General features: G+C 43.2%; 1 protein-coding gene across 3 annotated transcripts in view; it reads left to right on the top strand.

Moving 5' to 3' along the window:
- Positions 1 to 23,319, top strand: part of Snx27 (sorting nexin 27) — an 81,088-nt gene extending 57,769 nt beyond the window's left edge. For 2 of the 3 annotated variants that reach the window (XM_038311527.1, XM_038311529.1), the window contains exons 6-12: positions 4,583 to 4,661; positions 5,627 to 5,790; positions 10,062 to 10,151; positions 17,415 to 17,564; positions 18,098 to 18,226; positions 18,830 to 18,889; positions 19,761 to 23,319. In XM_038311527.1, the coding sequence (XP_038167455.1) occupies positions 4,583 to 4,661; positions 5,627 to 5,790; positions 10,062 to 10,151; positions 17,415 to 17,564; positions 18,098 to 18,226; positions 18,830 to 18,889; positions 19,761 to 19,808 (720 nt within the window). In that variant the 3' untranslated portion in view covers positions 19,809 to 23,319. Of the gene's footprint in view, positions 1 to 4,582; positions 4,662 to 5,626; positions 5,791 to 10,061; positions 10,152 to 17,414; positions 17,565 to 18,097; positions 18,227 to 18,829; positions 18,890 to 18,990 lie in introns of all 3 variants that reach the window. The other variant, XM_038311528.1, reaches the window with a different exon arrangement.
- The last annotated feature ends 3,436 nt before the right edge of the window (positions 23,320 to 26,755 follow it).

The raw sequence follows: 26,755 nt of genomic DNA, 5'->3' as shown, positions 1-26,755 counted from the left end.
TAAAAGAATGACAATAGACCCATATCTATCACCATGCACAAAACTCAAGTCCAAATGGATCAAAGACCTCAGCAGAAAGCCAGCCACACTGAACCTCATAGAAGAGAAAATGGGAAGTACACTTGAACGCATTGGTTATATATATAAATATAACCCCAGCAGCACAGACAATTAATAATTGAGAGAAACAATTAATAAATGGGACCTCCAGAAACTGAGAAGCTTCTGTAAAGCAAAGGACACAGTCAACAAGACAAAACAACAGCCTACAGAATGGGAAAAGATCTTCACTAACCCCACGTCAGACGGAGGTCTGATCTCCAAAATAGACAAAGAACTCAAGAAATTGGACACCAAAAGATCACATAGTCAAGTTTTAAAAAATGGAGTACAGACTTAAACAGAGAACTCTCAACAGAGGAATCTAAAATGGCTGAAAGACACTTAAGGAAATGTTCAACATCCTTAGTCATCAGAGAAATGCAAATCAAAACAACTCTGAGATTCTATCTTACACCTGTTAAGAATGGCCCAGATCAAAAACACTGATGACAACTTATGCTGGAGAGGTTGTGGGGAAAAGGGAACACTTCTGCATTGCTGGTGGGAATGCAGGCTGGTACAGCCCCTTTAGATGTCAGTGTGGCGATGTCTCAGGAAATTAGGAAACAACCTTCCTCAAGACCCAGTAATACCACTTTTGGGTACATATCCAAAGGATGCTCAGTCGTGCCACAAGGACATGTGCTCAACTATGTTCATAGCAGCTTTGTTTATCATAGCCAGAACCTGGAAACAACCTAAATGCCCCTCGACCAATGAATGGAATAAGGAAAATGTGGTACATATATACAGTGGAGTACTACACAGCAGAAAAAAAATAATGACAGCTTGAATTTTGCAGGAAAATGGATGGAGCTAGAAAACATAATTTTGAGTGAGGTAACCCAGACACAGAAAGACAATTATCACATGTACTCACTCATAGGTGTTTTTTAAACATAAAGCAACGAAAGCCAGCCTACAAACCACAATCCCAGAGAATTTAGGCATCAATGCGGACACTAAGAGAAACTTTAGATATAATCTAAATGGGAAGTAGAAAAAGACAAGATCTCCTGAGTAAATTAGGAGCATGGGCACCTTGGGGGAGGATTGAAGGGGGAAGAGGAGAGGCAGAGAAGGGAGCAGAGAAAAATGTAGAGCTCAATAGATATCAATTTAAAAAAGAAAAAAGTGAAATAAACGATGGAGTGTCATACAAAATTAAAAAAATCTGGTTGAGAACAGGTCCTTATATCACATTTGGTCTTAATTTTGACTCAATATAAAGTAGTTTCCCTTCCCTGCTTTTGTGTGTTTGCAGAAGTTGGGTTATTCCGAATTTATCTGTTTCCTTGTAGGTCATTTACCATGTCCTTGTAGTTCCCTGTATTTTCTATAAATAGAAATTTACTCTAGAGGCTTGATTATATTTAAGTTTTGTTTTTAAATACTGTATATATTTTTACAGGCTGTAATAATACAATATGTTGCTTCTCTGTAGGCACTCTGGGTCTCGAGTTGTCCATTCAGTGTTTACATGCTTAGTCAGTCACTTGAGAGTTTACCTAGACTTCTCACTACAAAGTTTCTATTGTCCATTGATAATCGTTGCCTTAATCAATAATTCCACAAAAGTTGCAAAGTGCTGGTTTTCAGTTCCCTCGGTTTTTTCATGTAACTAGAATTCTTCTATAAGTAACTTTTCCTTATCAATTAAGGCTATTAATTTAGTCTGAAGGGCTGTTTGTGGGAAAGAAATGTTAGAAATTTAATTCTTTCCTTTATTGACAATTGTCAAAATAAAGAATTGATGCCTTAGTTGTTTCCAGTGTTGTCCGGTGCAACAATTGTTAATAGTTTATTTTTAATTACAGGTAAATTTCTAATTGTGATTTAATAAACAGCATGTTACTGTCTCTTCAATGCTCAAATGATTGCATGTTTGACCAAAGGAAGTTCCTTCATGTCTGTTTCTATATAGTTTTGGTTCCATCCATTAGCTTATGGGGCATTCATTAGAACAAGGTGTCCTGGTGTCTTTTGTAGACATGTCCTGCCTTGCTCTGCCAGTCTTGGTTCTCCAGTGAGAAATAGCAGTCAAGATCACAGTCTGGGGTGGGTGTCAGCACTGCCTGCAGGCCCATTTATTTGCCTGAACTTGATCAAGATTTTCAGGGAGACAGACAGATTTCTGGTTATCAGTGATTATACAAAGCACTCCTTTTATCAAAGAAAAAAATCTATCCTTCATTTAATCTACTGCAATATACCTTAGCAGTTGACTGTAGGACTCCAGCCATCTTTGAAATTTTATAGTACTGGAATAACTGAAAAAAAGTTTGTTTTTACCTTTTTTTCTTTTTTCTTTTTTGGTTTTTCGAGACAGGGTTTCTCTGTGTAACAGCCTTGACTGTCCTGGAACTCACTATGTAGACCAGGCTGGCCTCGAACTCACAGAGATCCACCTGCCTCTGCTTCCTGCGTACTGGGATTAAAGGCATGCACCACCACAACCTGGCTTGTTCTCTACTTTTTTCAGTGTTTCTTTAGAAAAACTTAGGGTATTTTGTTGTTTAATTTTTATATGTTTGTATATCTGTGACTGTGTATGTAAATATTGTGTGTGGTTATCTGGAAAGGCCAGCAGAGAACATTGGGTACCCTGGAACTGGAGCTCCAGTGTGGGTGCTGGGAACTGAAGTGTTCTTAGCTGCTGGACCATCTCTCCAGCCTGCACCTAGGGTATTTTTTAATACTCTCCCTTCTCCATCATATTACTGAATCTTGTAGATAGAAGCCATTTTGTAAACCGTAGTTGAGAGTATTCTAGTTTTGATCAATACAGTATATAGAAGGTTGATTTCGAATACCTGTAGTTTCTGGTTCCTACACAATATCATATGAAGCTAGTCTGGGTGTGTGAGCAGATATAGGAAGAAGGTCTTATTTGGTTCAGTCTTCCAACATCTTCTAGCTATTTCGTGAGCACCTTGCCTATATGGGAAGTGCTCTTAAAAACTGATTTTGTTACTACTGTTTTCTGCTTTGTGGGGTTTTTTTTGTGTGTGTGTGTTACATATATGTAATTTTACTTTGATTTATTTGCACATGAAATCTTTCAGTTTCTCATTTGTCATGTTAGGCTCTTAGTTCTCAGAGAGGATTGGTTCTTGTGAATATGCTGCTTGTCAGCGTTTTCTGACTTTGATGGATATTGGTGACTATAATTCTTAGGAAAGAGAGATGTCCCCAGTTTATAACATAGATCATCTGAAAAATAGAAATAATTTGTGAATTCTGAATAGAATTGACAATGTTTTAAGCCCAAGAATTAAGCACAGAAATACACATATATAGATCCAAGTACTTAGGAGGCTGAGGCAGGAGAATCCCTTGAATCTAGGAGTTCAAGGCCATTGTAGCTAACATCGTGAGATCCTATCTCCAAAACAAAAAAGTAAGAGTCAGAGGTTGGCAGATCCGGAGAGATGGCCTAGCAGCCAGCACTTTGCTGCTCATCCAAAGGGCCCAGGTTTGATTCCCATCATCCACATGGCTGCTTATAACCCGCCTCTAACTACATTCTTTGTGGATCTACATCTTCTGGCTTCCATGAGCACCAGTCACACAGATACACATGCAGGTAAAACACTTCTACGCATAAGATCTTGTGTGTTAACAGCTTATAGTAAAGTAAGCTGAGTCTGTGAAACTAGGTATCAGGTATGGTGAGATGACTCAGTGGGTAAAGTCTTTTTCCTCTAAGCCTGACAGCCTGTCTTGTCTAATCCTTAGAAGAGAACTGATTCTCTGACGTCCACATGGCTCATCTCCCCCATCCCCATACACAGAGACATACACACATACACACACACAAACAGTAAATATTTTTTTAAATTGCTTTCATTTTATGGTATGTCTTATCAAGTATACTTTTTGTTTGTTTGTTTTTGTTTTTGTTTTTTCGAGACAGGGTTTCTCTGTAGCTTTGGAGCCCGTCCTGGAACTAGCTCTTGTAGACCACGCTGGCCTTGAACTCACAGAGATCTGCCTGCCTCTGCCTCCCAAGTGCTGGTATTAGAAGCGTGTGCCACCACCACCCGGGAAGTATATTTTTTTAAGTGATATAAAACACCTATGTTGGGACTGGAGAGATAACTCAGTTTCAAGCTGTCCATTGTCTTTTCTGGTTTCTGTGAGCATCCTAATATATGTGGCATTCATTCACACAGACACACATACACACATATTACTAAAAATAAGTTCAAAAATACCTTTGTGGGATTAATTCATATTTGAAAAAGGAACTTTGGCACCATGGACAAAATATTGTCAGCTTGTGTTGGAAGGGAGATGTTCACAGAGGACAGCTATATTTGGGTTCATGTGTAGCTTAAGGAGAGCTGTGGGCCATGTAGTTTTTATGAAGCCAGGATGCAGTGTGTTTCCCTTTCCCCTTCTCATGTATATATACCTGTCCCATAGCATTGTCTGAACTTACTTTTTCTGAAACAACTCTCTCATGTTTAAACTTCAGGCTATTGCAGCAAAGGTTGGCATGGACAGTACAACAGTGAATTACTTTGCCTTATTTGAAGTGATCAATCATTCCTTTGGTAAGTGCTAATAGCTGCTACTATATTTTGTTTGGGGTGTTTTATTCTAATACTCTTGGACAGAAACTGCTTTGCCAAAGAAGGGCTTTAGGACTCATGAGTTGCCTTCAGCAAGCAGACTCGGCAGATCTTGTAAAGGGTTTCTGACCACTGACTGTCATCTTCTTCTTCTGTCAGTAGACAGCGACTGATTCCAGGGAGCCGCCATCTTCTTCTTATCTTTCTTACTAACTCTCAGTGGCCCAGTGCACAGATATGAGTTGTATTGTAAAGAATGGGTGAGATACCACCATGCTTAGATTCTAACTTTATCCTTTCTAAGCTATAGAGGAGGAATACAGCAAGAGCCGTCTTTTGCAGTGTCAGAAAGCCAAGAAAGGACTTAGCAAGCAAGTGTAGGGATTAGGAGTAGTAAACTGAGAGTGGTGGAACACGCCACCCGTGGCCCCACGGGAGGGGGGCAGGCTCTTGGGGTGCTACTCAGAGGCTGGCTAGACTGTGTAAATGCCTTAGGGCTTGGGAGGGGATGAGAGAGAAGTACTGTTCCGTTCTGCATAAATAAATGCAGTACATTGAGAGTGGCCATTGGAGAGAATCCAGATGCCCAAGAACTAGGTAAAAGGAGAGGCTGCTCTGAAGACGTTTGGTGGACTTAGCATGTCCACTTTGATGTTTGTAACTGAGCAGTTCATAGATCAAGCATTTTAACTGAATTTGGAGTTGGCATCCATTGCAGTCATGTTAGCTGGAAGACTTGTCATTTGCTTCACTGGCCAGAGTCTTAGTTAGGAAGGGTACATTTGGCTGGATATGCAGTTATGTGATCCTGAGGTAGAGTTTCTTGATGAGTTTGAGCTGACGCTGAAAATAATGGCAGCTACTATGTTAGTCTGCCTTGTACAGCTCTACTTGGGAAGCTCCTAAATATCTCTCTACTTGAGCTTGCTTTATTTTGTCTTCTTCAGTACGTAAGCTGGCACCTAATGAATTTCCTCATAAACTCTACGTCCAGAATTACACGTCAGCGGTGCCCGGCACCTGCCTGACTGTCCGCAAGTGGCTTTTTACCACAGAGGAAGAGGTCCTCTTAAATGACAATGACCTTGCTGTTACATACTTCTTTCATCAGGTGGGTAAATAAGTCTTCCTTCTTTGTCTGTTGGTAGAGAGCTGGTAATTTGACAATTCAGCGTGAATCCTTGAGTCTGAGTAACATTTAAAATACAGTTTATCTTGTTTCATAGGAGATAAAGGCTAGAGCTGTGCCAGAGTGTTTAAAAAGTTCACATAAAAAAGTAAGTTTAGGGTTTTTAAAGCAGTATTATATATGCTGTGTGTCTGGGAAAAGCAAAATATCTGGTTTCTTTTTTTCTTCTGTATTCTCATATCATAGTCAGCACAAAAGACTTCTGTGATGTTAAAGGGTATAGGGATTTCTCCCCACCAGCAAGTGTGTGATTCTTCAGTGGATACCACCCCAGGCATCATTAAGCATAATTTAGGGGCTGGAGAGATGGCCCAGAGGTTAAGAGCATTGCCTGCTCTTCCCAAGGTCCTGAGTTTAATTCCCAGCAACCACATGGTGTCTCACAACCATCTGTAATGGGGTCTGGTGCCCTCTTCTGGCCTGCAGGCATACACACAGACAGAATATTGTATACATAATAAATAAATAAATAAATAAATAAATAAATAAATAAATAAATAAAATTTTTAAAAGCATAATTTAGTTCTGACACTGTCTTCCTGGAAATATCAAATCTCACTGATCAAGGGCTAAAGTCCTCAAACAGCCCCCATTTTAGACCTCGTTACAAGCGCTCTGAAACTACTCAACCCTTGGCTACAAATTGAGGTTCCCATGACCCCTTCCCCACCACACACACTGCTTCTGCTGTGCACAATTTGCTTAAACTGCTCCCAAACAAAAGTAACTTTGTATTTACCATTGTATTACAGAGGATATTTTAAAGAACATAAGGCTGGGCGGTGGTGACGCACACCTTTAATCCCAGCACTTGGGGGGCAGAGGCAGGCAGATCTCTGTGAGTTCGAGACCAGCCTGGTATACAAGAGCTAGTTCCAGGACAGGCTCCAAAGCTACAGAGAAACCCTGTTTTGAAAACAAAAACAAAAACAAACAAAAAAAAAATAGTGAGCCTAAAATGGTCTAGAGCATAGGAACTTCCATCTTGGGAGAGCTGGGAGTACACTGCCCTCCTGGCAGGTGGATTAATTTTCATGTTCCCTGTCCTGCAAATTGGTCATGTTAAGTAATTCAGAGCTTTCAGAGCTCCATCTTTTGGGTCTGTGTCTGTGTGTGTGTGTGTGTGTGTGTGTGTGTGTGTGTGTGTGTGTGTGTGAGAGAGAGAGAGTGTGTGAGGTACGTGATACATACACTCAAATGTGGTACAGATACTGTGGTTCAAATGCCCATACACAAATATGCTGAGGCCAAGGCAGCACACAAGTTCCTTCCTATGTCATTCTCTGTGTTGTTGTCTTGAGACAGGCTTCTTCTTTTTGTTTTTCTTTTTCTTTCTTTGGTTTTTCGAGACAGGGTTTCTCTGTAGCTTTGGAGCCTGTCCTGGAGCTATCTCTTGTAGACCAGGCTGGCCTTGAACTCACAGAGATCCGCCTGCCTCTGCCTCCCGAGTGCTGGGATTAAAGGCATGCACCACCCCTACTCCCCTATACCTCCCTTGACACCTTCCCCCCACCCCCGTGAAATAGGATCTTTCACTGAAACAGAAGCTCAGCAGTTAGGCTAGGTTGACTTGCCAATGATCTCTTGGGATCTGGCTCCTCCCTTTGATGCTTGGATTACAGGCATGTATAGCCTAGCTTTTTTTTTTTTTTTTTTTTTTTTAACATGGGAACTGCAGATTCAAACTAGGCCCTCATGCTTATAAAGCAAGCACTTACCCACTGAGCCATCTCCCTTCGTGTGTGTGTGTGTAGAGACTTAATATGTGAGCATGACTGAATTATAAGCAACCATATTAAAATATGATTGGACATACCAGGTTTGGTTTAATGCTGTTAGATTGAATGGTGATACCCAGCTTGGCCTCTGTACAGCATTCCTTTTTCATAGGGTCCAGGATGCCCTTCATGAATAGGGATCTTGTCATGAGAGGGTTTTGTTTCATTTGGGTACGTATTCCTCTGTAGAGAGTGGTAGTGTGAGTAAGCGTATGAGCCTGTGTGTGTAGAGTCCAGAAGTCAGTTTTGGGTAGTGTTCTTTCGGAATTATCTACTTTAGTTTTGAGATAGGGTCACTGCCTCCCTAGCACTGGGATTACACGCATGTGCTACTCCTGGCTCCCCCCCCCTTTTGTAGTGTTTATGAGTGGTCTGCCTGTATGTATGTATGTGTACCATATGCTTGCCTGGTACCCAAGGAAACAAAAAGGACTTCAGATTCTCTGGATGTTACAGATGGTTGGGTGTTTTTGTTGTTGTTGTTTATTTGTTTGTTTTGTTTTGGTTTTGAGACCAGGTTTTTCTGTAGCTTTGGACCCTTTCCTGGAACTAGCTCTTGTAGATCAGGCTGGCCTCGAACTCACAGAGATCCGCCTGCCTCTGCCTCCTGAGAGTTGGGATTAAAGGCGTGCACCACCACCGCCCGGCTTTAATGTTACAGATAGTTATTTTACCATTTGAGTGTTCCTCTGTAAGAGTAGCAAGTGCTCCTAAACAGTGAGCCATCTCTGCAGTCCTGTATGAAGCTATTTATTTGTATGGTTTCTGTGCTCACACAGCAAGCGGTTCACCAATGAACTCTCTCCCAGGACCTTCAGAGGGTCTCTATAGCCAACTCAAGATAGACAAGGGATGGAGGGGAGGGGAGGGAAGGGGGAGAAGGAGGGGAGGGAAGGGGGAGGAGGAGGGGAGGAAGGGGGAGGAGGAGGGGAGGAAGGGGGAGGAGGAGGGAAGGAGATGGAAATTTTTTAAATATAAAAAAATAAACCATGAGAGAAAAAAAAAAAAGATAGACAAGGGAAAATTAGCACAGCCCCTCTAAGGACATTCAGGGCCTGGGAAATAGCTGGTGGGTAAGAGCAGTGGCTCTTCAGTCATAAAGACCTGAGCTCTAATCCTTCACACTCACATTAAAAAGGTGAACATGCATTCTTTTCATCTGTTTTGCCTCGAGGCTCTTACCTTTCTTTCATTCTGTATGCCCTGCTTTCCTGCTTCCTCTGTGTCTGACTGACTGGCAGTTGCCTGACTGGCTGTCCAGGGGCATCTCCCCTTTTCTCTCCCTCATTCTCTCTTCTCTCTCCTCCAGCCTAGAATCCTCCTACTTATTCTTTCTGCCTGCCAGCCCCACCTGTTTCTCTCTTGCGTAGCTATTGGCCATTTGGCTATTTATTAGACTAATTAGGCAAGGTGAACTGGCAACACATCTTTACATAATTAAACAAATGTAACACATCTTTACATAGTTAAATAAATGCAGCATAAACAAGTGCAAAGCACTTTTACATAGGTAAAGTATTATTTTGTAACAAACAAATGTAACACATCCTTACACAGTTAAAGTCATGTTCCACAGCAGTTGGGAGTAGAGCTACGAGTTGATCGGGTCTCTCGATTTCAATCTTGAACCATTCTCTTTTCAGAGATTCTGGTAAGCCAGGTGTGGTGACACACATCTATATTCCTAGAACTCAGGTCCGAGGCAGGAGAAATATGACTTAAAGACCAGTCTAGTCTACATGGTGATCTCCAAACAGGCCTGAGTGAGAAACTTTCTCAAGAAAAAAAAAAGAAGTAAATCTATTAGAAATGATTTGTACCTTAGTGTTACAACATCCTTGATTGCCGCTATTATTCCATTCCTTTCTCATTTCTGTGTGTGTGCGCGCGCATGTACGGATCCATATCGATCTATCTATATGTATGCAAATATATCTATACACACATATGTGTGTGCACCTATTTGGAGAGAGAGAGAACAAACATGCTTATTTTAGCTCCATTGCCTTAAATTCAGCAGGTCTATTTCTTAAATGTATTTAGGCCACACCTATTCCTGTTCCTGACTTCATCTGAGAGACTTTCTTACTCAGCGCGCCCAGGGGTGTCTGCCTTGGGCTTCCCCGTAACCATGGTTACAGCTGCTCCTGTTCTGACTGCACATTGCACACTTGCACTTGGTTGTGTCATTGTTACCTTTAATAGATAATGTGTACTCTCTCTTCTTCCATGTGTTTAAATTTGCTCTTGACAAGAGAGTTCTCACAGGCATGCTCCGTAAGTACTAGTTATTCTAGTAAATACACCTGTGTGATGGCATTCACTGCAGCGATGGCGGTGGGGCTTCAGATGAATGCAAGCTTTTCTGAAAATGCACCTGCATAATTTTCTTTCCCGGGCTTTGCTTTGTGATAGGCTGCTGATGATGTGAAGAAAGGTCACATTAAAGCAGAGGAGAAGTCTTACCAGTTACAGAAGCTATATGAACAAAGGAAAATGGTCATGGTAAGTCTGCGTCCAAACACTTTCATAAAATACCTCATTACCTCTTAAACGTCTTGTCCTAGTCAGTTTTGAAAGGTACCACAACCTGATCAGAGGTTTAATTCGTTAATAGAGGGAGCCTATAGACTTTGATGCAAAATCTCTTTGTATCTCCCCATTGATTACATCAGAAACTTAGGTTATTATAATTCAGTACATAATGTTGTTAATAATAGCCAAACAGTATTCTTTTATATGGAGATGTCATAAGATAAAGCTGGGATAGCGATCCACTCTGTGATCCTAGCACTGGAAGTGGGGACGGGAAGACAAGGCTGTCCTTAGCTGCCTAGTGAATTTAAGGGTCACATGAGTCCTGTCTCGGAACAGCACCAGAGTGACGTCTAAAACAATATGGGCTGGAGAGTTGGCTCCGTGGGTAAGAGCCCTTGTTGATCTTGCAGAGCATCTGAGTTTGATTCCCAACACCCACATGGCTGCTCACAACTGTCTAGAGAATCTGATGCCCTCTTCTGACCTTCTTGGGCAGTAGGCACACACATGGTGTGCTTATATCCATGCAGGCAAAACACTCATACACACAAAATAAATAAATCTAAAAAAAAAATCCCTAACATTATAATATAAATATTCTGTAAGAACCTAGTATTTGTATTTTTTTTAAAAAGCTTTTAGTATTTATCTATTCTAGAGCATGTCTTAGTCCAGATTAGCCTAGAGCTTGGTATGCAGTCCAGTCTGGCCTCAAACTCTCAGTGTAGACCAGGTTAACCTTGAGTTTATCTTGAATTTCCTATTTCAGCCTCCCAGATGGTGAGACTACGTTAGGTCTTTAACATTAACATTTAGTTTATCATGAGTTAGCAAAGTCATTACTTTTACAACTTTTTTTTCCATTTGTTCAGACAGTTATGCTCAGTAGAGCTTTTTTAATGTATGATTTCCTAGAATTGTATTTGATCTAGACACTACTTCATGTAGTGTAACTATTCGTGTAACTATTTAAATCGAAATTTGAAATTTAAAAAATGTATTTAAATTTATCTTATATGCATTGATCTGAAGGTGACAGATCCCTTTGAACTGGGGTTACAGACAGTTGTGAGCTGCCATGTGGATGCTGGGAATTGAATCTGGGTCCTCTGAAAGAGCAGTCAGTGCTCTTAACCACTGAACCATCTCTCCAGTCTCTAAACTTGATTATTTAAAATTCATTCCTTTGGTTATACTGGCCACATTGTAAGTATTAAATAGTTACATGTGGCAGTGGCTGCCATGTTGGACAGTACATGCATAGATCATTTTCAGCATTGCAGGAAGTTCGGTTGGATAGTACTACCTAGCATGTTCTTTAAATGTTTTAAAGTTAGTTTTTATTTTGTATCTGCTGTAAATACAGTGGATGTTTTTTTAAAAACTAGTAAAAAAATAATAAAAATAAAATGTAAAGAATACAAAGATTTCAGTGTTTATAAATTTATAGTTATGTTTATAATATAGTTATATAATTATATATAATATAGTTATAAATATATAAATTTATCATTTTCTCTCTTGGCAGATCACTTATAACTGTAATTTTTGCAATATTCCATGTGTGTCACACAGGACAGTAGATGCATTAGAAATGATTCTGATACATTACGTGAATTTTTTTATCTTTTGTGTACTTACCCATTTAAGTTAATTTATTAATTTAATTGGGCCAGGTGTGGTGCTATACACCTATAATGTCAGTCCTCAGGAAGCTAAGGCAAAAGGATTGTTATTTAGAACCAACTGGGCTATCTAACGAGTTTCAGTTTGAGATCAGCCTAATCACGTAGACCATGTCTTGACTTCATTCATCGTCCCCAGAGAGCCATTAAGTTAGAAGGTAAATACGGTCAGCATTGATCTTAGCTCATAACCTTACATCTAGAAAAGATAGTTATTTTATCACTTACATGATAAAAAATAATCTCTTTTCCATAGACAATCACTAGAAATACAGGAACCGTTTTACCAATACATACAAGCAAACTAAAATAGAAAATCAAAAATAATTAAATATTGGCATGATTTTGGCTAAGGGAATTTTTCTGTCTATGAAATAATATTTTAAAACACAACTGTTCTTTAAGATACTAGCACTGGAGGGGCTGGAGAGATGGCTTAGCAGTTAAGAGCACTGACTCTTCTTCCAGAGGTCCTGAGTTCAATTCCCAGCAACCACATGGTGGCTCACAACCATCTGTAATGAGATCTGCTGCCTTCTTCAGGGGTGCAGGTACACATGCAGGCAGAGTATTGTATTCATAATAAATAAATAATTAAATAAATCTTTAAAAAGAAAGATATTAGCACTGGGATCACGTGTGATGGCACGCACATGTAGATCACTGATGGCACACACATGTAGATCACTGTGAGTGTGAGGCCAGCCTGCATAGGAACTCCAGGCCAGCCAGAGCTACTTTTTGAGGTCTTCTTTCAAAAAATAAACAAAAATCCATTGTCCTGGGGATTGGAGAGATGGCTCAGTGGTGAAAAGCTCTGGCTACTCTTGAAGAGGACTGAGGGTCAGGTTCCAGCGCCCACATCAGCAACTCACAACTATCTAACTGCAGGTCAGAGGATCTGATGCCTTCTTCTGCCCCCACAGCACCAGGCACACATGTGGTATATAAACATATATGAAGGAAAACATGCATATACATACAATAAAAGTAGAAAATACATTTTAAAAAGCATACTTGGAAGCTGGGCAGTGGTGGCACACACCTTTAATCCCAGCACTCAGAAGGCATAGGCAGGTGGATCTCAGTGAGTTCTAGGCCATTTTGGTCCACAGAGCGAGTTCCAGGATAGCCAGGGCTGTTAACACAGAGAAACCCTATCTCCAAAAAAAAAAAAAAGGAAGAAAAAAAAAAAAAAGGAAGAAAAAAGCGTACTTAAGATTGTGAAACCTGAAGAGCTTCAGAATCTCAATTTGAGCTTGGGGAGATTTGGCTCCCAGGGTTCCTCCGTATTTCCATTAGACCTTTGGTTTGACCTTAGACAAGTGAGCTGGGAGAGCACAGGATTCTTTAGAATGGACCCTTTGCCCATTCACCTGAACTGTACTGCTCTGTTAGGTACTCTCATTAACTACTGAACATTTATAAAATGTCCTTTCTATACTTTTCCTCTTTACCTAAGTGGTCCACTTACCTAAGTCATATGTAATATTTAGCTATTCAAAATAGAGAATGGACAGAATAATTCTGTGTGCTTGCTTTATTTTTAGGCTAGGTCTCCTACCCAGACTGGGGTTTCACTTGCTATCTAGCCAAAGCTGGTCTTAAGCATCTTCCCACTTCCACCTCCCAGGTTCTAGTATCAGAGAGGTAGACACCGTGCCTAGCTTTAACGTTTGGTTTTTTAGATATATGTTATAAATATGTTAGAAAATAAAAATTTTTACCTTTTCTAATTTTAAATTCATGTAAAGTTTCAGTGTTTCTTCTTTTCAAGTTTGCTACAAATGCAACAATGTTAGGATTGTGTATTTGAACCTAAGAAATAATGCCAACCCGAGAGTCTCCAAAGACCGGGTCCCAGTAAGACTGTTATCTGACTTCCTGTCAAGGACACGGGTGCCCCTAGTTTCCATTCAGATTAGCTTTAGAATTTAGGCCAATAAGGACGTTCTTGAAGGTCTTTTGCTTTCAGGAGTGACACTGTTGAATCCAAGGACAAGAAGAGATCTGGTTCTAGACTGGTTATGAAGTGTTCGCCTCATTTTACAAAGTGCACTCAGAGTGCAGTCCTTACCCAGTGTCCTAGTTACTTTTCTTGCTTATTGTGACCAAATACTAGACAAGAAGTGACGTAAGGGAGGAAGAAGTTACCCTGGCTTATAGTTAGAGAGGATCCAGTCCGTCCATCATGGTGACAGGAGTGAGAGACTCCCTTAGGGACCCACTTCTTCCAGCGAGGTCTGCCTCCTGCAGCTTCCTTCCACAGCCAGCTGGGGACCAAGTGTTCAAACCCTTGGGCCTATCTGAGTCATTCACATCCAAATCAGTTTGTAGGATCATGTGACTCGTCAGAGTAGAGCTGGGGTTAGGAGTGGGGTTAGAACTGCCGCTCATGTTGCATGTTTCCCCGGAGTCAAGGGAGAGGCGGTGCCCTTTACTTCCAGGCGACCTTTTTCAGTGGGAGAGGCCCCAGGAATAATATTTTCTTAATATCACAGAGCTTTCAGAATATGCAGAGGTCCATGTCTCTCCTGGTAGCTTTTTCTAATCTTTGCCTTTATCTGCATGCTGCTTTAAAAAAAAAAAAAAGAGAGAGAGAGAGAGAGAAGAATACAGAGGGCCTGGGTATGGTGGACCAAGCTTGTGATTCTAGTACTCATGACAGAGACAGAAACAAGTTTAAGGCTAGTCTGGTGTATTTAACCTGCTCCAGGTTATCCCACCTGACCACATAATAAGACCCTATCTAAAAGAAAAAAAATCTGTACAATAAAATGCCCTATTAGGAATATACAGATAAGTTTGTCAGAACAGCAGAAGACAATTCTCAATGAATTTCTTTTATGTTGTGTTGTCTGAGGTTTCTGTCCTGCCCAGTTCCCACAGTCGTTAGGTCCCAAAGAAATCACATAGAAGTCTACATTAGTTATAAACTGATTGGCCCATTAACTCAGGCTTGTTATTAACTCTTATAACTTATATTAACCCATTATTCTTATCTATGTTAGCCACATGGCTCAGTACCTTTTTCAGCGGGGCAATCACATCATCCTTCTTCTATGGTTGGGACAGGACTGGGGAGGAATGGGCTTCCTCCTTCCCAGAATTCTCATGTTCTCATAAACCCACCTCTACTTCCTGTCTGGCTACTGGCCAATCAGCGTTTGTTTAAAACATAATTGACAGAATATAGGCAATTGTCCTGCACCAGTGTCGACTTTTTTTTTTTTTTTTTTTTTTTTGTGAAAGAACATGCAGAACTCATCTTCAGGTCCTGCGACACCCACCTGCATTATAGGTTCTGAAGCACCCTTGAGCAGAATAACTGTGTGTGAGCCTGTCAGCATGTCTTTTTTTTTTTAAAGATTTATTTATTTATTATGTATACAACATTCTGCCTCCATGTATGCCTGCACGCCAGAGGAGGGCACCAGATCTCATTACAGATGGTTGTGAGCCACCATGTGGTTGCTGGGAATTGAGCTCAGGACCTCTAGGAGAGCAGCCAGTGCTCTTAACCGCTGAGCCATTTCTCCAGCTCCCGCCTGTCAGCATTTCTAATGACTGTGTTAGGAGTATGGCTTGGATTGGATGTTGGGAGCCTGGGTTCAGGGCATTTTTTTCCTTTACCATTTCATCCTAAGTTTTTAAGCACACAGAGAAGCTGAAAGGATGGTACATGTACTACCTGCTACACTGGCTGGCTGTCTTCACCTTATAACCTGCATGCTTTGTTTGGCTCTGTCTTGTACTAGAGTTTTTGTTTTTTTATTTGCTTCCCTCTTCGTAATGCTGAAGGTTGAAACCAGGACTTCACATGTGTTTGGCAAGTATTTTTCCACTGAGCTAATCTCCCAGTCCCTACTCTGGAAATTGTTTTTGTTTTTAATGTGTGTTTGTCTGCTTGTCTGTATGTGTACCATGTGCATGCATTGCCCAAAGAATCTAGAAGAGGTTGTCATATCTTTCGGAGCTAGAGTAATAGACAGTTGTGAACCCTGCAGTGTGAGTGCTGGAAACCAGACTTTGATCCTCTGCCTGCGCAACTGTTCTTAAATGCTGAGCTATCTCTCTAGCTAGCCCCCTGCTTTAGAGTTTTTAAAAGTAATTTCCAGATCTGTCATTTCATAACCACTCCTTTTTGTACTCCAAGTGGTGTACTGCCACTCCTTGAGCTCTTAAGACATCCTTTTTTTTTTGTTGTTGTTGTTGTTTTGTTTTGTTTTTCGAGACAGGGTTTCTCTGTAGCTTTGGAGCCTGTCCTGGAGCTAGCTCTGTAGACCAGGCTGGCCTCGAACTCATGGAGATTCACCTGCCTCTGCCTCCCAAGTGCTGGGATTAAAGGCGTGCCCTGGTCTTGTGTAACTTCCTGTGCCTGTGTGGGAGTAATCCCGTACGCTTATTTCAGAGGCAACCCTTGGAAGGACACCAGCTCAGAGATCGTGAATCTTTTTATTTCCTCCTTCATCTCCCTTTGTCTGCATGCTTTCATGTTCCATCCATGTGCCTTCTCACCTTGGAATTGTGAGTTGACTCAGAGACCAGGGATAGCAGTAGATCAGGAGCAAGGTCGAGTGAGCTTCAGAGTGCAGAGCCGTCTCTGGATTAACCTTGAGAGGATCATGTATTTGTGTATGTGGGTCTGGATGCTGTATGGGGAGGCTGGCGTCTTAGTTTATCTGTGCTGCTGTGTTGAAATGCCCTGACAGCAGCTGAAGGTTTATTTGAGTTTGTGGTTCAGGCTGTGGGACTTGAAACAGCTCGTCCCAGCACGCCGCACAGTACAGAACACGCATGCCTGTGCTCAGCCCACCTTTCCCCTTTACACAGTCCAACACCCCAAGCCCGGCAGTTGTGCCGCTCGCGTTTAGGCTTCAACATGTAACCCCACCCCCACCACAGACGTGCCCATGGACAGCTCAGTCTAGACAGTTCCTCACGGAGCCCCTTTCTCAGTCGGCTTTAGAATGTGTTGAGTTGGCAACTACCACACTTATATACTTGAGACTTGTGACAACAGAGTCACTTAGGGATTAATTGATGGTGAAGAAAGGAAAGTCTAGGAATCTGGTCTAATTGCTCCATTTCTGACCAATAACCTCACTCTGGTTCTGTGAAGTGACAAGAGGACGAGTTGGGCTATGAGTGTGAGCTGTGTAGTAGTTTAGTCTCCATCATTAAGATCGGTGTGACGTGGTTAGCAAAGATGGGTGGAAACAATTGTGAAGATAGATTAGATTCCCATGCCTGAAGTGCAGTGGAGGGAGAGGACCACACTGGCTGCCGTCGGAATTCCTTTCTGAAGCTGGTGGTCTTGACAACAGCGTCTCTCCTGTCTCTTTAGTGAAGAACTGGTGTTGGGAGGTGGCAGTTGAAGCTGAGGATGGGATAAAGGAGTGCACAGAGGCCCGGCCCGACCAGGGACAAATGCGAGTCAGAAGCCAGGGCTTTGGGTAGTTTCGGTGAAATACTCTTGTCCACCGAGTGACTCTGCATTGTGCTTCAGTGTCTTGTGACATGGTTTTCATTCTTGTTTATTTAGTACCTCAACATGCTAAGGACTTGTGAGGGCTACAATGAAATCATCTTCCCACACTGTGCCTGTGACTCCAGGAGGAAGGGGCACGTTATCACAGCCATCAGCATCACGCACTTTAAGCTTCATGCCTGCACTGAAGAAGGGCAGCTGGAGGTAGGAGTTCCCCGGGGCTGGGCCAGGAGCTCTGTGATGCGTTCTGTGTTTTAGATCCTCTTTGTGGGGCAATTGAAATCAAACCTGTGTTGATAATCAGTGAAACCATATTGATCCTTACTTCACTGACTCCTTACACCAAATTATTCATTTTGATTATTATATGGTGTGGGCGTGTGTGCACATGCGTGTGCGTGTGTGCATGCTTGTGAGTGTGTGTGTGCATGTGTGTGCTTGTGTTCATGTGAGTGCGCGTGCACGTGTTGTGTGTGTGCATGCACACACATGCATGTCATGGTGAATTTGTGGAGGTTTTAAGACGACTTTATAGAGTCTTTTTCTCTTTTTCCACCTTTGTCCGGGTTCTGGGGCTCAAACTCAGGTCACCTTGCCCAGCAAGCACTTACCACTGAGCCACTGTCCCAGCCTCAGTTTCTCTTGTCCCAGCCTTTCCCTGAAGCACTAGTGTTTCTCTGTCAGAACCCCTTTGGCTCAGCTGGTCTGAGGTCCTCACTCTGTTCTTGGCCGTCTAGAACCAGGTGATAGCATTTGAATGGGATGAAATGCAGCGGTGGGACACAGATGAAGAGGGGACGGCCTTCTGTTTTGAATATGCGCGAGGAGAGAAGAAGCCTCGATGGGTTAAAATCTTCACGCCATATGTGAGTGGGAGATGGGGGCACAGGGGAGATAGAGTGGGCTTTAAGTAAATCCTAGTGGGAACTAAAGAGAAAATCGCATGAGTCTGGGGCTCTAGGAAGCAATGAAGTTGGGATCTCAGAGAAAGCTTTTTCTCCATTGTCTTGCTATAGTTATTGTTTGTTGTATTTTTGTTTGTGACAAGATCAAACTATGAAGCCATGGTTGGCCTGGGACTTGCTAATGTAGACCAGGCGGCTTTGAGCTCAAATCCACCTGCTTCTGCCTTCCGAGTGCTGGGATTAAGGATGAATGCCATCACAGCCTGGTTTCTCTGGAGCATTTCTATAGCCCTGAGCACATGCTTTTATTCCTTTGTTGATAGCCATAAGATCAAAAGGAATAGTTTGATGTTTTGTCCAGCTGGGATTGTGAAATTTGCATCCATATGTCATAGTCACCACTAGGAGGAGCTCGAGAACAATAGATTGCCAGGTCTGTGTTTATGGTTCACAGCAGGTCCTGGGTGGGTTTGGAAGGTGGGGTGATAGAGCTGAAGTTCAAAGACGGGATCTTGTGTTTGCTCTTGGGAAGTCAGTGAGTATTGCTACCTTTTTTTTTTCCAGTTCAATTACATGCATGAATGCTTTGAGAGGGTATTCTGCGAGCTCAAGTGGAGAAAAGAGGTAATTGTAAAGAATTCTTGAATTAATTTCCTCATCTTATTTAAAATTTATAGGTCCATTACCAAATACCGGGACCCTCACCTCCATTTCTGTCTTTCTAGGAATATTAGTTAGAGACTGATTGTCCCATGTGAGCCAGGACATTCTCCCAGCAAGGCTGGCCTCTGGATGGTGAATGGGCTATGCACAAAGCCCTGCTTCTCCCCTTGTGTAGGGGTGGACACTGGCTGCAGGCTCTCCCACCTCTCATGACTTCATGGACCCTCTTCTGCCTGTTTGTTTGATTTTTACTGTTGTTGTTGTTGTTTTAATCGAATAACCAACCCTCCATGCTGTTCCTGACCCAGGAGAGCACCTGCCCTGAGTTTTAGCCGTCTGCCTGGATAAGTCACAGTAGGGTCTTTCTTCACTAACCAAGAACATACATGTGGGGGAAATTTGTTGCACTGTTGTTTATAGCATCCGTGCTGGAGCAGAATTTAGAAGACTCTGTCTAAATACTTAGCTACTTAAATTCTCAGAGAAAATCAGGAAATCAAAAGGTCCAGTCAGTCATGTGGAAGTTGATGTTCTTGCTATAGTAGAAAGAACACTGGGCTCTGAAAGTCACCTGGGATTTCTCCTGCTTCTTTGGTCTGTGATTTTGGGCAAAGCAACTTCCTTAGATCTGAGTTGTCTCTTGTAAAACAGGAAGACTGAGCCAGGTGGTGGTAGTGAGAGAGAGTTCTCTGTGCTCAAGGAGGCTGTGGTTCTGGATGGGAAGCTGGTCAAGCTCTCCGCTAGGCTTGCTGCTCCAGCTCTGTCTGAGGCTTGTCTCCAGATCGGAGGCCACGCTGCTCCTCAATAACTCTTCTTTTTTTTTTCCTTTCAGAATATTTTCCAGATGGCGAGGTCACAGCAGAGGGATGTGGCCACCTAGCCTTTCCTCATCCCATCCCTTCTCCTTGCCCTCATCCTCTTGGCCCTCTTGTCTCCCATGTCAGACAGTAACCATTAACACAAAAGAAGAAAAAAAGGTCGTTCTATCCCAAAGTCCTAAGCTAAATATTAATAACTCCCTGTGAACTCCACGTCTCTGGAACTGAGCTGGTAGAGAAGAGCAGGTTGATAGTGCCCGAAGTCCACTGAGATCAGACAGAAGGAAGCCCAACCAACTCGCCAAAGGCACCCTTGTCGTTTCCCCAGGCCTCGTACCAACAGACTCTCCTGTACTATATTTTTAAAACTGGAACTATGAACTCCATCCGTTTGCACTGTTCAAGCATATATATGTATGTATGTAAAAAATTATATATACACAAATTAGCTGCACGTATATACATATATATTTCTTTTTAAATTTCCTATTGATGGCAGTACCTTTTTTAGCTTGTGTTTTTACACATCTTTCGCTGAATTCATGACCTCTCTCTTGCTCTCTTTATTTTGAAACAAACTTTAAAAAGGAAAAAAAATTACAGGGAAAATACCTCTCCTCATGCAGGACTCAGAAAGTTTACAACCTGCTTGGTTCCCCCCTTTTTTTGTGTGTTGAGTACAGTTTCTGGCTATTGGTTTGCCATAGAGTCCGAGGAGCAAGGAATGTATGTCTTTATCTTCAAGAGGGTGCTGAGGAGGAGAAAGGCTGTTTCTCAAGAGCAGCTAGACTGCAGGTCTACAGGGAGTCTAAAGACCTATGGTCTCCATTCAAAGTCATTGTGACTCTAGTCCATTCTACATCTCCTTCCTGTTTCTTTCGGGCCTTTTATATGCTTCCTTTCAACTGGCCCAAAACAGAGGTGAGGGTAGTGTCAGGGAGCTGTCACCATAGGAAACTTTTCTTCTGTGACAGGGACAGTCGGGCAGGAACATACGGAGAGGAGGAGGGAAGCAGTGCCTCATATTTATAAGGGTTTACCTCCTCCGTTCCTGTCTAGTAACTACCTTAAACAGTTTTGTGGGGAGGGAGTGACTTGGGTAAACTTAGAGTCTGGGTCTCTGTCAACCAAATCATAGCCCTGTTCATGCCAGCTCAGGGCCAGGGAGAAGTGGAATATGCTTGATTTCAGTTGGTCTCCACTCTTTACTTCAAAGGGGACTGAAGAGAAGTCTCTCAGAGTTCTTCATCTGGGGCTGGATTGGGCCTCAGTGGGCAGAGTGCTTGCCTGGTATGCACAAAGCCCTAGGTTCCACCCCAGCACAGCATAAATCTGGGTGTGGTGGTGCACACCTGTAATCTCAGCACTTAGTCAGAAGTTCAAGCCCATCCTGAGTTCAGGGTTATCCTTGATTCCATGAGACCCTGTCTCAGAAATAGAAGAGGTCCTTGTCTGCCTTTGCATTTGGACTTCTAGGACCTAAGAACTACATTAGGGGCACAGGCCAGGGCTGGCACTAGGGTAATATTCTCAGACCTTGAGTTCCTGCTTCCCCGCTGTACCTTCCAAATAGAAGCCTCCATAGGCTGGCATCCTGGGCTTTATACAGCTGGAAGGCAGCCAGAATTGGGTGGTGTTGGCAGTGTTGGGTTTGTTTTAAAACTTCATACTACTTTCATACTGGTTTTGCAGATTCCTAGGAGACCACTTTTCTGTCTCTATTATTCTGGCAGCCACTTGTCCCGGGAAGGTGTGAACCTTTTAGGATAGTCTATTCCTTCCCTCTGCAAATCTGTGGGACCACGGAGTATAAAATATAAGAATGGTGAGTGTTTAAAGTTGGAGAGGGTGGTACTTGATTTGAAGGCTTTGATCCCGGATCAACTCTTCCATCTGGCTTTAATCCTGAGTCTGAGTACCTTAAAAGTAGATGCATTGATTTCTACTCCAAGGTACTTTGGAGGTCATCTTTGTTCAAACTGTAAAAATGGCAACATTGTGCTCCTGTTCCCTCGGTGAGAGAGGCATGAAGGAGTCTACTCAACAGCCTTCTAGAGAAGAGACAGGGCTTTTTGGAGGTTTCTAAGTATGAGCCCCAAAGGTGTTGGCCTGTTAACAGAATCTGTGTAGGAGCAGCCTACTTGAGGTGGTCTCATAGCTGCAGCAAGGAGACGGGAAGGGGGAGACCCAGAGGGATCAGAGTGGGGCTCCAGTCATGGAGGCAGAGGCCACCACGGCCAGAGACCCACAGCATCCAGTCCCTTTGCATGAAGCAGTGTTAGATGTAACTCTACTCCATCTGCCCATTTCCCCTGCACTTTCTTTCTTCAGTCCCTACTATGTTTTGTAGTCCTGGCTTCTGCCCAGGATGGCATCTGTCTCCCAGTCTTCTTTTGCAGTTTGTCTCTGAGAAAGGGAATCCGCCACCCCATCTTCACCCCAGCAGGATCTTCCTGGTCTCCCATTGTCTCCTCCATGTTGAGTTTCTATGAGACAAAAATTCAGAAAATTTTTATGGACCCTGAGAAACCTGACCCTGTAGAAAGCTTTGTTTGGGTAGTGCTTTGAGCTTGCTGCTCTTTGTATTTTTATCATGGTCCCCATTGTCCTGCCCTTCCCATGCCGGGGCCTAAGCTCAGCACAGCTACAGATTAGTGCTCAGGGCAGCTCCGAGGCCTGGACAGAGCTCTCAGGGAGGAACGAGATAAATATTCCAGCATCCTCTTGCCTGGCCCATTTAGTTTTATCCTTTAGTTACCTGGGCCAGTAGCTTTGAGTTACCCATTTTATAGCTCCAGTCCCATGCTTGGAGCAGCAAAGTAGGGCACTGATAAGAGGGGACACCTCTTTCATCTCAGAATTTCCAGCTTAAGGGCCAGCTCCTAGAAAGCTGCTTTCTTAAAGGGACCTGCATGCATATGAGTTGACCTGAAGTCTCCCGGACTGGAGGGTCTCCCTGTCTCCAGTCCATTAATATGTCTGGGGATGGCCTCAGCACATGGCCGCTCCTTCGCCAGTGTTGTGGGTTACTTTAACTTCGTTTTGGAGGAGGGAGAGCGTGGCCGAATACTCAGAACTAGTGGGAGGGAGAATGCTTCTTTAGCCCCCCCACCTTGGTTTCCTCTTAATCTAACCTGAGTGCATCTGCCAGGCTCCCTCTACCTAGAAGCAGCAGCTTTTTCAGCAGTAACTGAGGTTACGGGAACTGGGGTCTAGGGAGGAACAAGACTGAAGAGGGGCTGACTCTGGTAGGAGCACCTGGCCAGCTGCTAAACATGGGCGCCAACTTGATATCAGGCCCCTTTTAAGCCAGTGAGCTGGGCTTCAGTTTCCCCAGGCCATGCATCCTTTTAATTTATTTGAGAGAAACTCTAATTGTATTTTCACTGCAGTGTCTTGTATTTTTATTTGTGATCTATGAAATGTGAAGAGAAAATGCAGAGACCACACTGGCTCCAGTGTTTCTCCAGCCCCTGCTCTAGAGCTAACCACTCTAAGATTGTTTGGTAATGTCACTTAGTGTAATTAATTGTAACATATTCTTTTAAATAAATTGATTTATTGATGAAACAATTCTTTGGTTTCCTAGACTACAAATCCTTTGGGTTATGTGGGAAGAACTAAGGAGGGGCCCTTGAGAGTTTGGTTGGAACGACTAGTCTGAAAATGAGAGGGAACATCTGACTGGTTTTCCCAGGTACCCGGTGAGGCAGGGAATAGAGGCAGGAAGGGACAGTTCTTTTCCCAGTGGCTCCCTCAGAAATCACACCTGCTTCCTCAGCTCTCAGTTTGTTGAGCTCTCCTGCACAGAATCTGTGACTATTCACAGACCCCTTCACCAAGCACAAAGAAAACCTGGCAGAGCCTCTGGGACATAGTATTAGGCCCCACCTCGCCCTCAGCATATGTGGATCTTCTAAGTAAACAAGGAGACATTTTTAGATCACCCCTAGCGAATGCCTAGGCAGCACCAGGTCTGGGGGCTGCGTTCACTCCTCTGATGCCTGAGAAATAAGGGTGGTCCTGCTCTCCTTGCTCTGAGGTACCAGGCCACCTCCTACTCAGAAGAGAGCCTGCCCCTCAAAAGCTCAGCATTTGTAATGGGTCAGACATCTGTTTTATGAATCTTCATTTCTTCGTTATTTTCATAACCTTTACCACTTGCTTTTCTTCCTTAGCTGACCCTAAAAGCAAGGACCAAGTTTGATATTTGGATTTGGGAAGAGATGATATTCACAGTCTCATTCACCCAGCCACCAACGTCTAGTATTTGGAATCTGACATTGACCACTAGACATTAAAAAAAAATTTTTTTTCTTTAATTAGGAGAGATCCATAGAAAGGTAGAATTATAGAATTAGAATTACAGAGGTTAAAGCCAACTCCATTAAGAAATACCATGTGTATGGGACATTGTGTGAGAAACTACAGTAGATACAGGCATGGTCCTAGCCTTAAGAGGAGACAGGACAGCCCCATGATGCACAGTGGAAGATTTCAGTGCTATGAGCGTTCCAGCTAAAGGCCCAGACGTGGTGGTACATGTTTATAACCTCAGGACTCGGGAAACAGGAGGATTAGGAATGCAAGCCCAGACTCAGCTACACAGCAAGTTCACGGCCAGCCCGGGCCACGTAAGACCCTGTCTCAAAATCGAGGGAAGGACCACGATGGTTCAGTAAAGATGCTTGCTGCCGAGCCTGACAACCTGAGTTCGATCCCTGTGTCCCACGTGGGGAAAGAGAAAACTTGATTTCCACGAGTGATTCTCTGCGTACACATGAGCTGTACTGCATGCACATATTCAATAAATATAATAAATATTAGGACTTAAAGATGAAGGCAAACGGAAATCTTAATGTATTTAATGTGAATTATTTAACATGAGTAGAATTTCATCAAGCAGGTCTCAAACAGTATTGGGCTGTTCTGCATAAGACACTGCAGCAACGGAGGATGAAGAAACCTGGGGTAAGAAAGACCAGACTTGTCCAGAGCACAGTGAGAACACTTTCAGCGGAACAGAGTGTATGCACAAGAATGCAGTAGGAGGTAAGGGTTCCCCAGCCCGTTTTTACAGTGTGTGTGTGTGTGTGTGTGTGTGTGTGTGTGCGCGCGCGTGTGTGCATGTGCGTGTGTGCGCGTGTTGACATGCACAAATCACAGTACACATGTAGGAGGTCAGAGGGCAATTTGTGGCACGTGATTCTCCTTCCACTGTACAGAAGACAGGATCAGTTAGGAGACTATTATAATTATTCCATTAAGAAGCAGACACAGTGATAACTGAAAGGAAGGAATAGATATAAGGAAAAATTGTAGAAATGAAATCTTTCATGGTGTAATAACATTGAATTTACATGATAGGGGAGTGTGACTAGAGACGCAAGAGTTGAGCCAGGCCAGGCAGGGACACCTGCAATGCCCGCTCTTGGGAAGTAAAGGAAGGAAGGACGATTAGGAATTCAAAAGCATCTTTGGCTACATAGCAAGTTCAAGATCATGACTACATGAGCTCCCATCTCAGAAAATCAAGCGGCCTAGAGAGATGCCTAGTTGGTTAAGGGCACTGTCTGTTTTTCAGAGGACTCAGGCTCAGTTCGCAGGACATGGAGACTCAGAACCGTTTGTAACTCTGGTTCTAGGCTATCCAGCCCTCTTCGGTTTCTTTGGGCACCAGGAAGATGTGGTGCACAGATACACATGTGAGCACTCACATAAAGAGCTTACAGTCAGGCAAGGTGGCACATGCCTCTAATCCAGCATGCAGGGGAACAAAGGTCTGTTCTCTGAGTTCGAGGCCAGCCTGGTGTATAGAGCACGTTCTAGGCCAGCCAGGGCTACACACACAAACACCCTGTCTTGAAAAACCAAAAATCAGTCAATCAGGAAACCTCTAAAAACAGCAGCAAGAAGCCCTGTACTGTGAAGGGAATGTATTTTAGTATCAGACTTCAGATTTGGGCACAGGTGGGAAATTCAGTGTAGATGTCTAGGAGTCATTTAGAGGTATTTTATGTGTATCGTGGCAGTTGGGATTAGCTGGTACTGGAGTTACAGGTGGTTGGGAGTCATTCTGTGGGTGCTGGGACCCACACTAAGCACTTTGAGCTACCAAGCCATCTATCCAGCCCCAGTAGTCATTTCTTCCTTGATTACTAAGTAGCTTCTGGTGTTGAGGGCACCTGTTTAGGGCAGTAGAACTGTAGCATTGAAGAAGGCATATGGAAGTCACTCAGCAAACCTTAGCGAACTGGAGTTGACACTGCCCTTGAAGAGCAGGTAGGGGACTAGAGGCAGAGGAGCACCCTGCAGACTTCTGTAGTGGGGCAGTGGGTATGGACAGTAATGATAGTAGTGGGGCCACCTAGACATGAGTAACCCAGCTGGGGCTTCATTGTTGGTCTGACTAGAAGGTGTGCGAGAAGCTGAGTGCAGTGGCCCCTGTCAGTAGTCTCAGGACTTGAGAGGCTAAGGAGGGAAGACTGAGTCTGGGGCCACCCTGTCTCAACCACCCCTCCCAGAAACGGGGGGAAAGAAATGGAAAGGTTGTAATCCAGACTTGGACATGAGTGGGTAAATGTGGTCATATTTACTAGCAGGAAAACTAAGGGAAAAGGTAGACCAAAATAAGTGCAGGAGAAAAGCAAGGGGTGCATGGCAGGAACTCTTTATTGAGCAGGAGAGAGGATGCAGTCCTTTGGATGGAAATTGGAGAAATAGACAATGAGCCATGTGGTCATACACATGTGTGACCCCAGAACTGGGAGGTGGTGACGAGGAGCAGGAGTTGAAGTTCATTCTTTGACTAGGCAATGATCTGGAGACCATTCTAAGTTACATGTCATTCAGTGGGCCACCAAGATGACTCAGTGGTCATTCAGTCCCCAGGACCCACATGGTGAAGAGAGAATCAGCTTCCCAGAAATTGTCCTCTATCCACCATGTGCCTTGGTGCATGCTTGTCTGCATGCATGTGTGTGCATATTGAATAGTAAATGCTTAAAAT

This window comes from Arvicola amphibius, chromosome 14 (assembly GCF_903992535.2).
Source record: "Arvicola amphibius chromosome 14, mArvAmp1.2, whole genome shotgun sequence".
Classification (NCBI taxonomy): Eukaryota; Metazoa; Chordata; class Mammalia; order Rodentia; family Cricetidae; genus Arvicola; species Arvicola amphibius.
The sequence above is the reverse complement of the archived record's forward strand: the minus strand, read 5'-3'. Positions and strand labels throughout refer to the sequence as shown.